The sequence below is a fragment of the Artemia sp. Qi Xiang Cuo genome, chromosome 11 (genome assembly GCF_049724085.1).
Source record: "Artemia sp. Qi Xiang Cuo chromosome 11, ASM4972408v1, whole genome shotgun sequence".
Taxonomy (NCBI): domain Eukaryota; kingdom Metazoa; phylum Arthropoda; class Branchiopoda; order Anostraca; family Artemiidae; genus Artemia; species Artemia sp. Qi Xiang Cuo.
The window spans coordinates 9,976,584-9,991,279 of record NC_142804.1 but is presented as its reverse complement, the minus strand read 5'-3'; the positions used below and the strand labels follow the sequence as shown (position 1 = coordinate 9,991,279).

Genomic DNA, 14,696 nt, shown 5'->3' with positions numbered 1-14,696 from the left:
AACAAAACGGCTATCTCAAAATTTTGATTGGATGTGTTTGGGGGAATGATGGGTGTGGGGGGGGGGGGCTAGTTACCCTCCATTAACTCTCGACTATTAAAAAGAGCCCTAAAACTCCCGATTTCCAATCGAATGAGCCCCCTTTGAAGCTTCTACGACGACCCCTTCCATATGAATTGCCTCTGGGAAAAAAAAATAATAAATAATAATAAAACATTGGAGCCGTAGGGCCTTTACTATAGGCAACGCTACAGCGTTGCCTCTAATAGAAATATCTAGCCAGTAAAATGGCCGAATTTACTTAAAATATTTGTTTACAAGTAAGCTCTCTGTTTCTCTCTACTAAAATTGAAACCAGAGGGTATATTTTTGATTCTATTAAATGGGATTGAATTTTTAGTTACCCCTCAGAAGGGCACTAAACTTAGTGGAAATACTTCCGATGTGGTAGAATTGAGTACGAAAAAGTCGCTATTTGACATTATAGTTAGATTATATCGGAGGTGTAAATTTTTTAAAATATGGGATGGAGCAAGGATGTTACTTTTCTTATGAAGACATAAAAAAACAGGTTTTTCAAAATACATGGCGGACATTTCATTTTTTCCATTTTTTTAAAATGAAATTGCGAAGAAAAAATATTTTCAGAATCTAAGGAGAGAATTTGCCCCCCCCCCCCATTGGCAACCCTGGATTGAATAAAAAACACCTAAATAAATGAAAAAAACCATTTTTAAAAATATTTGACAAATGAAATTCCATGTACATGTACGAAAAAAAAAATTAATGTGACATTCTTGCTTGGCCTAAATAAACAGCTAATCTTGTCATTGATAAACAATAAAAAACAATAGTTGCCTAAGTTTAGCCTACTAAAGGCAAAATAAGATAAGAATTTGTTTGAGGATGTCGCACATACCTTTAGTTTATACGTACTCTTTAGTAATGCAAGAGGCAATGATTAAAGCATTTTTGACCATACTCTGTTTACAAGGTATGAACCTAAACTTAAAAAAACTACTCCAAGAGTCCTAGAAGGATATTTAGGGAAATCCTTTAGAGTAATGCAAGAAGCAATCATTAACACAGTTTTTGACCCTACTCTGTTTACAAGGTATGAACCTATTCTTACCTAATTAAAAAACTACCCCAACTTGGCAGCGCTCTTAACCAGAGGTCTGATGGATCTCAAAGGAGTCCCTAGAAGGATATTTAGGGAAATCGTTTAGAGTAATGCAAGAGACAAAGATTAGAAATTTTTTGACCCTACTCTGTTTACAAGATATGAACCTATTCTTAAAAAACTACCCCAAGAGTCCTAGAAGGATATTTAGGGAAATCCTTTAGAGTAATGCAAGAGGCAATCATTAAAGCATTTTTGCCCCTACTCTGTTTACAAGGTATGAACCTATTCTTAAAAAACTACCCCAAGAGTCCTAGAAGGATATTTAGGGATATCCATTACAGTATTGCAAGAGGCAATCATTAAAGCATTTTTGCCCCTACTCTATTTACAAGGTATGAATCTGTTCTTAAAAAACTACCCCAAGAGTCCTAAAAGGATATTTAGGGAAATCCTGTAGAGTAATGCAAGAGGCAATCATTAAAACATTTTTGACCCTACTCTGTTTACAAGGTATGAACCTATTCTTACCTAATTAAAAAACTACCCCAACTTGGCAGCGCTCTTAACCAGAGGTCTAATGGATCTCAAAAGGGTCCCTAGAAGGATATTTAGGGAAATCGTTTAGAGTAATGCAAGAGGCAATGATTACAAATTTTTGACCCTACTCTGTTTACAATGTATGAACCTATTCTTACCTAATTAAAAAATTACCCCAACTTGGCAGTGTTCTTAACCAGAGGTCTGATGGAACTCAAAGGAGTCCCTAGGAGGATGTTCAAGGAAATCCTTTAGAGTAATGCAAGAGGTAATGACTAAAACGTTTTTGGCCCCACTCTGTTTGCAAGGTATGAATCTATTGTTACCTAATTAAAAGCCTACCCCAACTTGGCAGCGTTCTTAACCAGATGTCTGATGGATCTCAAAGGAGTCCCCAGAAGGATATTTAGGGAATACCCTTAGAGTAATGTAAGAGGCAATGATTAAATTTTTTTTTACCCTACTCTGTTTACAAGATATGAACCTATTCTTAAAAAACTATCCCAAGAGTCCTAGAAGGATATTTAAGGAAATCCTTTAGAGTAATGCAAGAGGCAATCATTAAAACATTTTTGACCCTACTCTGTTTACAAGGTATAAACCTATTCTTACCTAATTAAAAAACTACCCCAACTTGGCAGTGTTCTTAACCAGAGGTCTGATGGAACTCAAAGGAGTCCCTAGGAGGATTTTCAAGGAAATCCTTTAGAGTAATGCAAGAGGCAATGACTAAAACATTTTTGGCCCCACTCTGTTTACAAGGTATAAACCTATTCTGACCTAATTAAAAAACTACCCCAACTTGGCAGCGCTCTTAACGAGAGGTCTGATGGATCTCAAAGGACTCCCTCGAAGGATATTTAGGGAAATCGTTTAGAGTAATGCAAGAGGCAATAATTAATTTTTTTTTGACCCTACACTGTTTACAAGGTATGAACCTATTCTTACCTAATTAAAAAACTACCCCAACTTGGCAGCGCTCTTAACCAGAGGTCTGATGGATCTCAAAGGAGTCCCTAGAAACTTATTTTGGGAAATCCTTTAGAGTAATGCAAGAGGCACTGATTAAAACATTTTGACCCTACTCTGTTTACAAGGTATGAACCTATTCTTACCTAATTAAAAAAACTACCCCAACTTGGCAGCGCTCTTAACCAGAGGTCTGATGGATCACAAAGGAGTCCCTAGAAGGATATTTAGGGAAATTCTTTAGAGTAATGCCAGAGGCAGTGATTAAAACATTTTTGACCCTACTCTGTTTACAAGGTATGACCCTATTCTTACCTAATTAAAAAACTACCCCAAATTGGCAGCGCTCTTAACTAGATGTCTGATGGATCTCAAAGGAGTTCCAAGAAGGATATTTAGGGAAATCCTTTAGAGTAATGCAAGAGCAAATGATTAAAACATTTCTGACCCTACTCTGTTTACAAGGTATGGACCTATTCTTACCTAATTAAAAAACTTCCCCAACTTGACAATGTTCTTAACCCGAGGCCTGATGGAACTCAAAGGAGTCCCTAGGAGGATCTTCAAGGAGATCTTTTAGATTAATGCAAGAGGCAATGATTAAAAAATTTTTGACCCTACTGTGTTTACAAGGTATGAACCTATTCTTACCTAATTAAAAAACTACCCCAACTTGGCAGCGTTCTTAACCAAAGGTCTGATGGAACTCAAAGGAATCCCTAGGAGGATGTTCAAGGAGATCCTTTAGAGTAATGCAGGAGGCAATGCTTAAAGCATTTTCGACCCTACTGTATTTACAAGGTATGAACCTATTCTTACCTAATTAAAAAACTACACCAACTTGGCAGCGTTCTTAACCAGAGGTCTGATGGAACTCAAAGGAAACACTAGGAGGATATTCAAGGAGATCCCTTAGAGTAATGCAAGAGGCAATGATTAGAACATTTTTGAACCTACTCTGTTTACAAGGTATGAACCTATTCTTACCTAATTAAAAATGCTACCCCAACTTGGCAGCGCTCTTAACCAGAGGTCTGTTGGATCTCAAAGGAGTCCCTAAAAGGATATTTATGGAAATTCTTTAGAGTAATGCAATAGGTAATAATTAAAACATTTTTGACCCTACTCTGTTTACGAGGTATGAACCTATTATTACCTATTTAAAAATCTACCCCAACTTGGCAGCGTTATTAACCAGAGGTCTGATGGATCTCAAAGGAGTCCCTAGAAGGATATTTAGGGAAATACTTTAGAGTAATAAAATAGGTAATAGTCCTAATTAAAACATTTTTGACCCTACTCTGTTTACAAGGTATAAACCTATTCTTACCTAATTAAAAAACTACCCCAACTTGGCATCGCTCTTAACCCGAGGTCTGATGGATCTCAAAAGGGTCCCTAGGAGGATATTCAAGGAGATCCTTTAGAGTAATGCAAGAGGCAATGATTAAAATATTTTTAACCCTACTGTGTTTACAAGTTATTAACCTATTCTTAATTAATTAAAAACTACCCCAACTTGGCAGCGTTCTTAACCAGAGGTCTAATGGAACTCAAAAGAGTCCCTAGGAGGATGTTTAAGGAAATCCTTTAGAGTAATATAAGAGGCAATGATTAAAACATTTTTGGCCCCACGCTTTTTACAAGGTATGAACCTATTCTTACTTAATTAAAAAACTACCGCAACTTGGCAGCGTTCTTAACCAGAGGCCTGATGGAACTCAAAGGAGTCCCTAGGAGGATGTTCAAGGAAATCCTTTAGAGTAATGCAAGAGGCAATGATTAAAACATTTTTGGCCCCACTCTGTTTACAAGGTATGAACCTATTCTTACTTAATTAAAAAACTACCACAACTTGGCAGCGTTCTTAACCAGAGGCCTGATGGAACTCAAAGGAGTCCCTAGGAGGATGTTCAAGGAAATCCTTTAGAGTAATGCAAGAGGCAATGATTAAAACATTTTTGACCCTACTGTGTTTAGGAGGATGTTCAATGAAATCCTTTAGAGTAATGCAAGAGTCAATGATTAAAACATTTTTGGCCCCACTCTGTTTACAAGGTATGAACCTATTCATACCTAATTAAAAAACTACCCCAACTTGGCAGTGTTCTTAACCAGAGGTCTAATGGAACTCAAAAGAGTCCCTAGGAGGATGTTTAAGGAAATCCTTTAGAGTAATATAAGAGGCAATGATTAAAACATTTTTGGCCCCACGCTTTTTACAAGGTATGAACCTATTCTTACTTAATTAAAAAACTACCGCAACTAGGCAGCGTTCTTAACCAGAGGCCTGATGGAACTCAAAGGAGTCACTAGGAGGATGTTAAAGTAAATCCTTTAGAGTAATGCAAGAGGCAATGATTAAAACATTTTTGGCCCCACTCTGTTTACAAGGTATGAACCTATTCTTACTTAATTAAAAAACTACCACAACTTGGCAGCGTTCTCAACCAGAGGCCTGACGGATCTCAAAGGAGTCACTAGAAGGATATTTAGGGAAATCCCTTAGAGTAATGCAAGAGGCAATGATTAAAACATTTTTGACCCTACTGTGTTTAGGAGGATGTTCAATGAAATCCTTTAGAGTAATGCAAGAGTCAATGATTAAAACATTTTTGGCCCCACTCTGTTTACAAGATATGAACCTATTCTTAAAAAACTACCCCAAGAGTCCTAGAAGGATATTTAGGGAAATCCTTTAGAGTAATGCAAGAGGCAATCATTAAAACATTTTTGACCCTACTCTGTTTACAAGGTATGAACCTATTCTTAAAAAACTATCCCAAGAGTCCTAGAAGGATATTTAAGGAAATCCTTTAGAGTAATGCAAGAGGCAATCATTAAAGCATTTTTGCCCCTACTCTGTTTACAAGGTATGAACCTATTCTTAAAAAACTACCCCAAGAGTCCTAAAAGGATATTTAGGGAAATCCTGTAGAGTAATGCAAGAGGCAATCATTAAAACATTTTTGACCCTACTCTGTTTACAAGGTATGAACCTATTCTTACCTAATTAAAAAACTACCCCAACTTGGCAGCGCTCTTAACCAGAGGTCTAATGGATCTCAAAAGGGTCCCTAGAAGGATATTTAGGGAAATCGTTTAGAGTAATGCAAGAGGCAATGATTACAAATTTTTGACCCTACTCTGTTTACAATGTATGAACCTATTCTTACCTAATTAAAAAATTACCCCAACTTGGCAGTGTTCTTAACCAGAGGTCTGATGGAACTCAAAGGAGTCCCTAGGAGGATGTTCAAGGAAATCCTTTAGAGTAATGCAAGAGGTAATGACTAAAACGTTTTTGGCCCCACTCTGTTTGCAAGGTATGAATCTATTGTTACCTAATTAAAAGCCTACCCCAACTTGGCAGCGTTCTTAACCAGATGTCTGATGGATCTCAAAGGAGTCCCCAGAAGGATATTTAGGGAATACCTTTAGAGTAATGTAAGAGGCAATGATTAAATTTTTTTTTTACCCTACTCTGTTTACAAGATATGAACCTATTCTTAAAAAACTATCCCAAGAGTCCTAGAAGGATATTTAAGGAAATCCTTTAGAGTAATGCAAGAGGCAATCATTAAAACATTTTTGACCCTACTCTGTTTACAAGGTATAAACCTATTCTTACCTAATTAAAAAACTACCCCAACTTGGCAGTGTTCTTAACCAGAGGTCTGATGGAACTCAAAGGAGTCCCTAGGAGGATTTTCAAGGAAATCCTTTAGAGTAATGCAAGAGGCAATGACTAAAACATTTTTGGCCCCACTCTGTTTACAAGGTATAAACCTATTCTGACCTAATTAAAAAACTACCCCAACTTGGCAGCGCTCTTAACGAGAGGTCTGATGGATCTCAAAGGACTCCCTCGAAGGATATTTAGGGAAATCGTTTAGAGTAATGCAAGAGGCAATAATTAATTTTTTTTTGACCCTACACTGTTTACAAGGTATGAACCTATTCTTACCTAATTAAAAAACTACCCCAACTTGGCAGCGCTCTTAACCAGAGGTCTGATGGATCTCAAAGGAGTCCCTAGAAAATTATTTAGGGAAATCCTTTAGAGTAATGCCAGAGGCAATGATTAAAACATTTTGACCCTACTCTGTTTACAAGGTATGAACCTATTCTTACCTAATTAAAAAAACTACCCCAACTTGGCAGCGCTCTTAACCAGAGGTCTGATGGATCACAAAGGAGTCCCTAGAAGGATATTTAGGGAAATTCTTTAGAGTAATGCCAGAGGCAGTGATTAAAACATTTTTGACCCTACTCTGTTTACAAGGTATGACCCTATTCTTACCTAATTAAAAAACTACCCCAAATTGGCAGCGCTCTTAACTAGATGTCTGATGGATCTCAAAGGAGTTCCAAGAAGGATATTTAGGGAAATCCTTTAGAGTAATGCAAGAGCAAATGATTAAAACATTTCTGACCCTACTCTGTTTACAAGGTATGGACCTATTCTTACCTAATTAAAAAACTTCCCCAACTTGACAATGTTCTTAACCTGAGGCCTGATGGAACTCAAAGGAGTCCCTAGGAGGATCTTCAAGGAGATCTTTTAGATTAATGCAAGAGGCAATGATTAAAAAATTTTTGACCCTACTGTGTTTACAAGGTATGAACCTATTCTTACCTAATTAAAAAACTACCCCAACTTGGCAGCGTTCTTAACCAAAGGTCTGATGGAACTCAAAGGAATCCCTAGGAGGATGTTCAAGGAGATCCTTTAGAGTAATGCAGGAGGCAATGCTTAAAGCATTTTCGACCCTACTGTATTTACAAGGTATGAACCTATTCTTACCTAATTAAAAAACTACACCAACTTGGCAGCGTTCTTAACCAGAGGTCTGATGGAACTCAAAGGAAACACTAGGAGGATATTCAAGGAGATCCCTTAGAGTAATGCAAGAGGCAATGATTAGAACATTTTTGAACCTACTCTGTTTACAAGGTATGAACCTATTCTTACCTAATTAAAAATGCTACCCCAACTTGGCAGCGCTCTTAACCAGAGGTCTGTTGGATCTCAAAGGAGTCCCTAAAAGGATATTTATGGAAATTCTTTAGAGTAATGCAATAGGTAATAATTAAAACATTTTTGACCCTACTCTTTTTACTAGGTATGAACCTATTATTACCTAATTAAAAAACTACCCCAACTTGGCAGCGTTATTAACCAGAGGTCTGATGGATCTCAAAGGAGTCCCTAGAAGGATATTTAGGGAAATACTTTAGAGTAATAAAATAGGTAATAGGCCTAATTAAAACATTTTTGACCCTACTCTGTTTACAAGGTATAAACCTATTCTTACCTAATTAAAAAACTACCCCAACTTGGCATCGCTCTTAACCCGAGGTCTGATGGATCTCAAAAGGGTCCCTAGGAGGATATTCAAGGAGATCCTTTAGAGTAATGCAAGAGGCAATGATTAAAAGATTTTTAACCCTACTGTGTTTACAAGGTATGAACCTATTCTTAATTAATTAAAAACTACCCCAACTTGGCAGCGTTCTTAACCAGAGGTCTAATGGAACTCAAATGAGTCCCTAGGAGGATGTTTAAGGAAATCCTTTAGAGTAATATAAGAGGCAATGATTAAAACATTTTTGGCCCCACGCTTTTTACAAGGTATGAACCTATTCTTACTTAATTAAAAAACTACCGCAACTTGGCAGCGTTCTTAACCAGAGGCCTGATGGAACTCAAAGGAGTCCCTAGGAGGATGTTCAAGGAAATCCTTTAGAGTAATGCAAGAGGCAATGATTAAAACATTTTTGGCCCCACTCTGTTTACAAGGTATGAACCTATTCATACTTAATTAAAAAACTACCACAACTTGGCAGCGTTCTCAACCAGAGGCCTGACGGATCTCAAAGGAGTCACTAGAAGGATATTTAGGGAAATCCCTTAGAGTAATGCAAGAGGCAATGATTAAAACATTTTTGACCCTACTGTGTTTAGGAGGATGTTCAATGAAATCCTTTAGAGTAATGCAAGAGTCAATGATTAAAACATTTTTGGCCCCACTCTGTTTACAAGGTATGAACCTATTCATACCTAATTAAAAAACTACCCCAACTTGGCAGCGTTCTTAACCAGAGGCCTGATGGAACTCAAAGGAGTCCCTAGGAGGATGTTCAAGGAGATCCTTTAGAGTAATGCAAGAGGCAATGATTAAAACATTTTTGACCCTACTGTGTTTGCAAGATATGAACCTATTCTTGCCTAATTAAAAAACTACCCCAACTGGGCAGCGCTCTTAACCAGAAGTCTGATGGATCTCAAAGGAGTCCCTAGAAGGATATTTAGAAAAATTGTTTTGAGTAATGCAAGAGGCAAGGATTAAAACATTTTTGACCCTACTCTGTTTACAAGGTATGAATCTATTCTTACCTAATTAAAATACTACCCCAACTTGGCAGCGCTCTTAACCAGAGGTCTGATGGATCTCAAAGGAGTCCCTAGAAGGACATTAAGGGAAATGCTTTAGAGGAAGGCAAGAGGCAATCATTAAAAATTTTTGACCCTACTCTGTTTACAAGGTATGAACCTATTCTTACCTAACTAAAAAACTACCCAAACTTGGCAGTGTTCTTAACCAGAGGTCTGATGGAACTCAAAGAATTCCCTAGGAGGATGTTCAAGGAAATCCGTTAGAGTAATGCAAGAGGCAATGATTAAAACATTTCTGGCCCTACTCTGTTTACAAGGCATGAACCTATTCTTACCTAATTAAAAAACTACCCCAACTTGGCAGCGCTCTTAACCAGAGGTCTGATGGGTCTCTAAGGAGTTCCTAGAAGGATATTTAGGGACATCCTTTAGAGTAATGCAAGAGGCAATGATTAAAACATTTTTTCCATTACTCTGTTTACAAGGTGTGAACCTATTCTTACCTAATTAAAAAACTACCCCAAATTTGCAGCGCTCTTATTGAGAGGTCTGATGGATCTCAAAGGAGTCCCTAGAAGGATATTTAGGGAAATCTTTAAGAGTAATGCGAGAGGGAATGATTAAAACATGTTTGACCTTACTCTGTTTACAAGGTATGAACCTATTGTTACCTAATTAAAAAAACATCCCAACTTGGCAGTGCTCTTAACCAGAGGTCTGATGGATCTCAAAGGAGTCCCTAGAAGGATATTCAGGAAAATCCTTTAGTGTAATGCAAGAGGGAATGATTAAAACATTTTTAACCCTACTCTGTTTACAAGGTATGAACTTATTTTTACCTAATTAAAAAACTACCCCAACTTGGCAGCGCTCTTAACCAGAGGTCTGATGGATCTCAAAGGAGTCTCTAGAAGGATATTCAGGGAAATCCTTTAGAGTAATGCAAGAGGCAATGATTAAAACATTTTTCACCCTACTCTGTTTACAAGGTATGAACCTAAAAGTCCGCTAATGGCGGACTTTAACTACGAACTCTTCAGTTATTAGGCCTGTTTTTTCACTCATCAATGTGCTAAGATCTTACATCTTTGGTCGTTTTTGTGCAAACGTCTTTCATCAGTCTGCTCTGATCAGCCGTCTGAGAACAATGATGAGTAGATCATCAAAAAGTGAAATCTTTGAACAAATATCTTACATCTTTGGCCGTTTTTGTGCAAAAGTACTTAATCAGTTTGCTCTGATTAGCGGTCTGAGAACAATGATGATTATATTATCAAAGTTCTCTTATCATTATTATATAGGCTAAAACAGTGACGGTCTTCACATTTTTTAGCAACGTCATTGATCGGTAAGATCTCGGGACGCGGATTAGCGGAGAGATGATAATCTTGAACAAAGATGTAAGATATTAGATGTCAGATATTACCGCTAAAAAATAGGCCTAAAGTTCTCTCATTATTGTTCTATATGGCAGAACAGTGGCCGTCTTCACATTTTTTATTAACATCAGTGAGCTGTAAGATCTTAGAACAAAGATGAGTTAAAAAACGATAATCTTTGAAGAAAGATGTAAGATCTTAGATGTAAGATCTTAGTGCTAAAAAACGGGCCCATTGTTAGTTGTCAAACTGGAGAAGTTATACCAAATTGTTTTTTATTTTTAATTTTTTTTAATTGACGTTATTCAGATCCAATGTTTTAATGAAAACACCAGATAAGCATTGGCCTTTAGGAAAACACAAAAACTACGAAAATATCAAATAAACATTGGTCTGTAGTAAAATAAGAACACAAAACTAAAAGTGTGTAGCTGCCTAAAAACGGGCCCATTGTTAGTTGTCAAACTGGAGAAGTTATACCAAATTGTTTTTTATTTTTAATTTTTTTTTAATTGACGTTATTCAGATCCAATGTTTTAATGAAAACACCAGATAAGCATTGGCCTTTAGGAAAACACAAAAACTACGAAAATATCAAATAAACATTGGTCTGTAGTAAAATAAGAACACAAAACTAAAAGTGTGTAGCTGCCTAGAGACACAGTAAAATACTTTAATGACAAGCCAATTTTTCATTTCAGGAGTTTTATTAACGTCTGAATTCCCTTCATTTATTTGCCCTGAATCTACTGGCAGATTTCCAAACCCGTATGACTGTGGATCCTTCTATGAATGTACAGAAGGCACTGCAATTTTAACTTTATGCCCATTTGGCAAATTATACAGTCAAGTGCTAAGAGAATGTGACCTGGTACAAAATGTTGATTGCAGTAACATTTCACCTCTGCCAACTCAAGACAGCTCTTCAACAACTGTTTTAGGTACAACTTCTGATATTTTGGTCACTAGAAGTAGTGCGTCAGTTTCAACAACTCTTTATTCCTCGCAATCCACAGAGAGTACTTCTTCATCTTCGACAAGTCTTCGTTCTTTGCAAGCAGAGACACAAGTTGTGATCTTCTTTTGTCTAGTCTTAGCAAACTATGTTATAAATGTGCTCTAGACACTTTCAATTTTCCTTACACCTTACGTTGAATAAACCGGTTTATGTCCTTCAGACAAACATTTGTGGCTAAGGGAACATATTTTTTTTTTTTTACATAGTAATAGCTTTAAATAATTTTCTGTCATTATATTAATCAGTTAATTAACCATTAATTAATCATAGTATTCGTGTCTCTCTGAAAATTATCAAAAGATAATCGGAAAAATAGTTTATAAAAACCTGAGGTTAGTGTTGTTACTTTCTATATCGATGCTCTTTTTTTTTTATCAAGTGTTGTAATCTGAATTAGTGCAGCTTTAGCAGTGACAACAATTGTGTCTTGCATTGACACAGTTTTTCAGTAGCCCTTGTACAGTTGATCTTGTTATACTATTTATCTGGTTAAATAAATCATCTTTATGTGTATCTTGCGTTAGGAACAAGTTTATTTAACGCAAACTTGCATTAATTAAGTATATTACACTACTTTAGACTACGACACTACGTTAGGGGGGAGGCGGGTGCGCCCCCATCGCCCCTTGGATCCTCTACTGCTTGAAAGTAAATGGAATTGCCTTGACACTATATAGGCTTGATCTTTACAAAACTTTAAAAGAGGTAGTATAGAGACAAGCAGAACAAAAATAAAAATAAGATCTTTATTTTATTTTGAATATCAACAAAATCCCTCTACATAAAATGATATAACTGACCCAGCCTAATTATTTCTATTTTATTTTAAATATTAAGGATATTCGTCTATGACCAAACACAAAATTATATGGAATGACACATCCTAATTACTACTGCACTTGATATAGAATGAGGAAGAATAGTCCAATTTTACTAAAATTTCAAACAAACACAAGATATATGTTGTTACGCGAATACGCGAACGATAGAGAAAAACAAAATTCATAAGAAAACAATTAAACATGAAAAAAAGCTAAGGATAAAACAGAAAAATAAGCAAAACTAGTAAGAAAAAAAGTTAACAAGAACACACACAAAAAAAACAACAAAGAAAATGAGAAAAGAACAGAAAAAGCGAAATTCTTAAGATAACAAGTAAACAAGAACATGCCAAAAAAAAACACAGCGAAAATAAGCAAAATTTATCAGAAAACAAGTAAACAAGAAGAAAAAAGAAAAAAAGAAAACAGCTAAAATGAGAGAATTCATAAGAAAACAAGAACACAAAAAAAACAAAAAAAAATAAAATAAAATCAGCAAGAAATAAGCATAATCCTTAAGAAAACAAGTAAACGAGAACACCAAATAAGAAAACAAAACGAAAATATCAAAAAGAAGTAAAACATCAGCAAGATTCATAAGAAAACAAGAAAACAAGAAGAAAAAACATAAGAAAACAGAGAAATAAGCAGCATTTAGAAGAATAAAAGTAAACATGGACACATACAAAAAAACAAAATAAGGAAAAAGCAAAAAATAAACGAAATTAATAAGAAAACATGTAAACAAGAAAATTAAAGAAAATAAGAATCATCGAGGATAATGCAACAATGGAATTTGAAAACAGCTTTCTTATTTAAGATTTCGAATTATCAATATTTCTAACCCTTTGGAGCGTAAATTGCTTAATAGATTGCAAGGGGGGGGGGGTAGGGTGGTCCTTATGTATATATCAAAAAATATTTTTCGTTTTGCCTGCCTCCCACCATCCTAAACTATTCTTCTATGATAGAAAAAAAGTGTCATTTATTTTTAGGATAACTTCATGTTTGGGGTATGCTCAAGGCACCCGAATTTTGATTATACTCGAATGTTAGAGAAATCGGGTGTATATAAAGAAAATCATTGGTTCAGGGCATATATTTATTAGTTAATTGTGTATTTATTGTGAATTCTATCACAAAACAGGTGTTATGTGTTATATAAAGAGATAACTGAAGGAATTCAGGGTAATATATTAATAATCAATTAGGTGTCTGTGCATTTTCTTGCAAATCTAGCAGATATATTCGTGTAAAACTACAGAAGTTTATGTCACTATTTAAAATTAACTTCAACATTTACTTACTGAATCAATCAATGGTTTATTATTACATTTGATTAAATATTCTTGCAGCAGACATCTTTAGCATTGTTTAGTTTTATTTTCTCAGATAAAGATTGATTATAAATACATAGGATACCAAGCTGATAAGACAATATCAGGTGAATTACTGAATATATCAATTTACATTTAATAATTGTTGTTATAACTGAAATTTTGTCATTTGTCAGATATAATAAATTCATATTTGAAATTGACTTGTTATTAATTTGCTATTAGAACAATACTATTTTTGATTCAATGTTGTCTGCTATGTAATTTTCTGACAGATTGGACAATTGTTAAAGTACACATAAAATGTTTTGTTTTACAGTCGGTCATGGCGATTTACACATCCACACGCAGTAAACAGGAAGTGTACCTGCTTGGTTCAGCTTTGGAAGATCTATATGGTTCAAAATTGCCATCGATTGGTGATGTTCTCAGGCTCTATGCTACAAAGCTGAAAGTAGCCAAGACTAAACATGAGGCAGCAGTATCAGTAATTAAGGACGTTCAAATGTTCTGGGAGAAAGCCATAATACCCATGCGCCGGAGTGATCAGGCAGTTGCCCAACTTGAAGTTTTAGTGCAGAAATGGGAAGGGTGAAGAAAAACAAAGCAAGAAGGACAGCAACTCAGATAGCCAATGAGGAAGAATTCAAGGAAGCTTTCAATGATCTCTTTGACGTAGCTCACCAGGAAGCGTTACAGCTCATCAAAATTGAGGAAGACAAGCAATTCTTGTTGGCCCAGCGGGAAAAAGGAAGGCAAGGGGTATGGCAGGGGTTGACATGTCACTTACAAAAAAGGAGAAAGTACAGGAAAATAAACAAAAAAGCCAGTTTCACTTGAAGACGAAACAGCAACTTGACATAGCAAATCTGGATCGAACTGTGTTGTTGGAGTCTTCTAGTAATGATGATGCAGACATGGAAGTATTACAAAGAATCGGCAGTGTAGCCACCGAACAACCATGTACACCAAAACGAAAACGTGGAAGAACTAACATTTTAACTCCTGCACTCCTGTCATCCCTAGACCACACAAAGACAAGTGACAGGAAAGCAGTTCATATCATTGCCTCAATAATTCAAGCGACAGGTCACAATGTTCCGGATTTC

At 35.9% G+C, this 14,696-nt stretch overlaps 1 protein-coding gene across 1 annotated transcript; it reads left to right on the top strand.

The window, feature by feature from the left end:
* The first annotated feature begins 908 nt into the window (after nt 1–908).
* On the top strand, nt 909–12,742 carry LOC148946615 (uncharacterized). Its single transcript, XM_089097062.1, has 2 exons — nt 909–994; nt 11,113–12,742. Exons 1-2 carry the CDS (start codon nt 946–948, stop codon nt 11,532–11,534), a joined length of 471 nt encoding a protein of 156 aa, XP_088953188.1. The 5' UTR covers nt 909–945; the 3' UTR covers nt 11,535–12,742.
* The last annotated feature ends 1,954 nt before the right edge of the window (nt 12,743–14,696 follow it).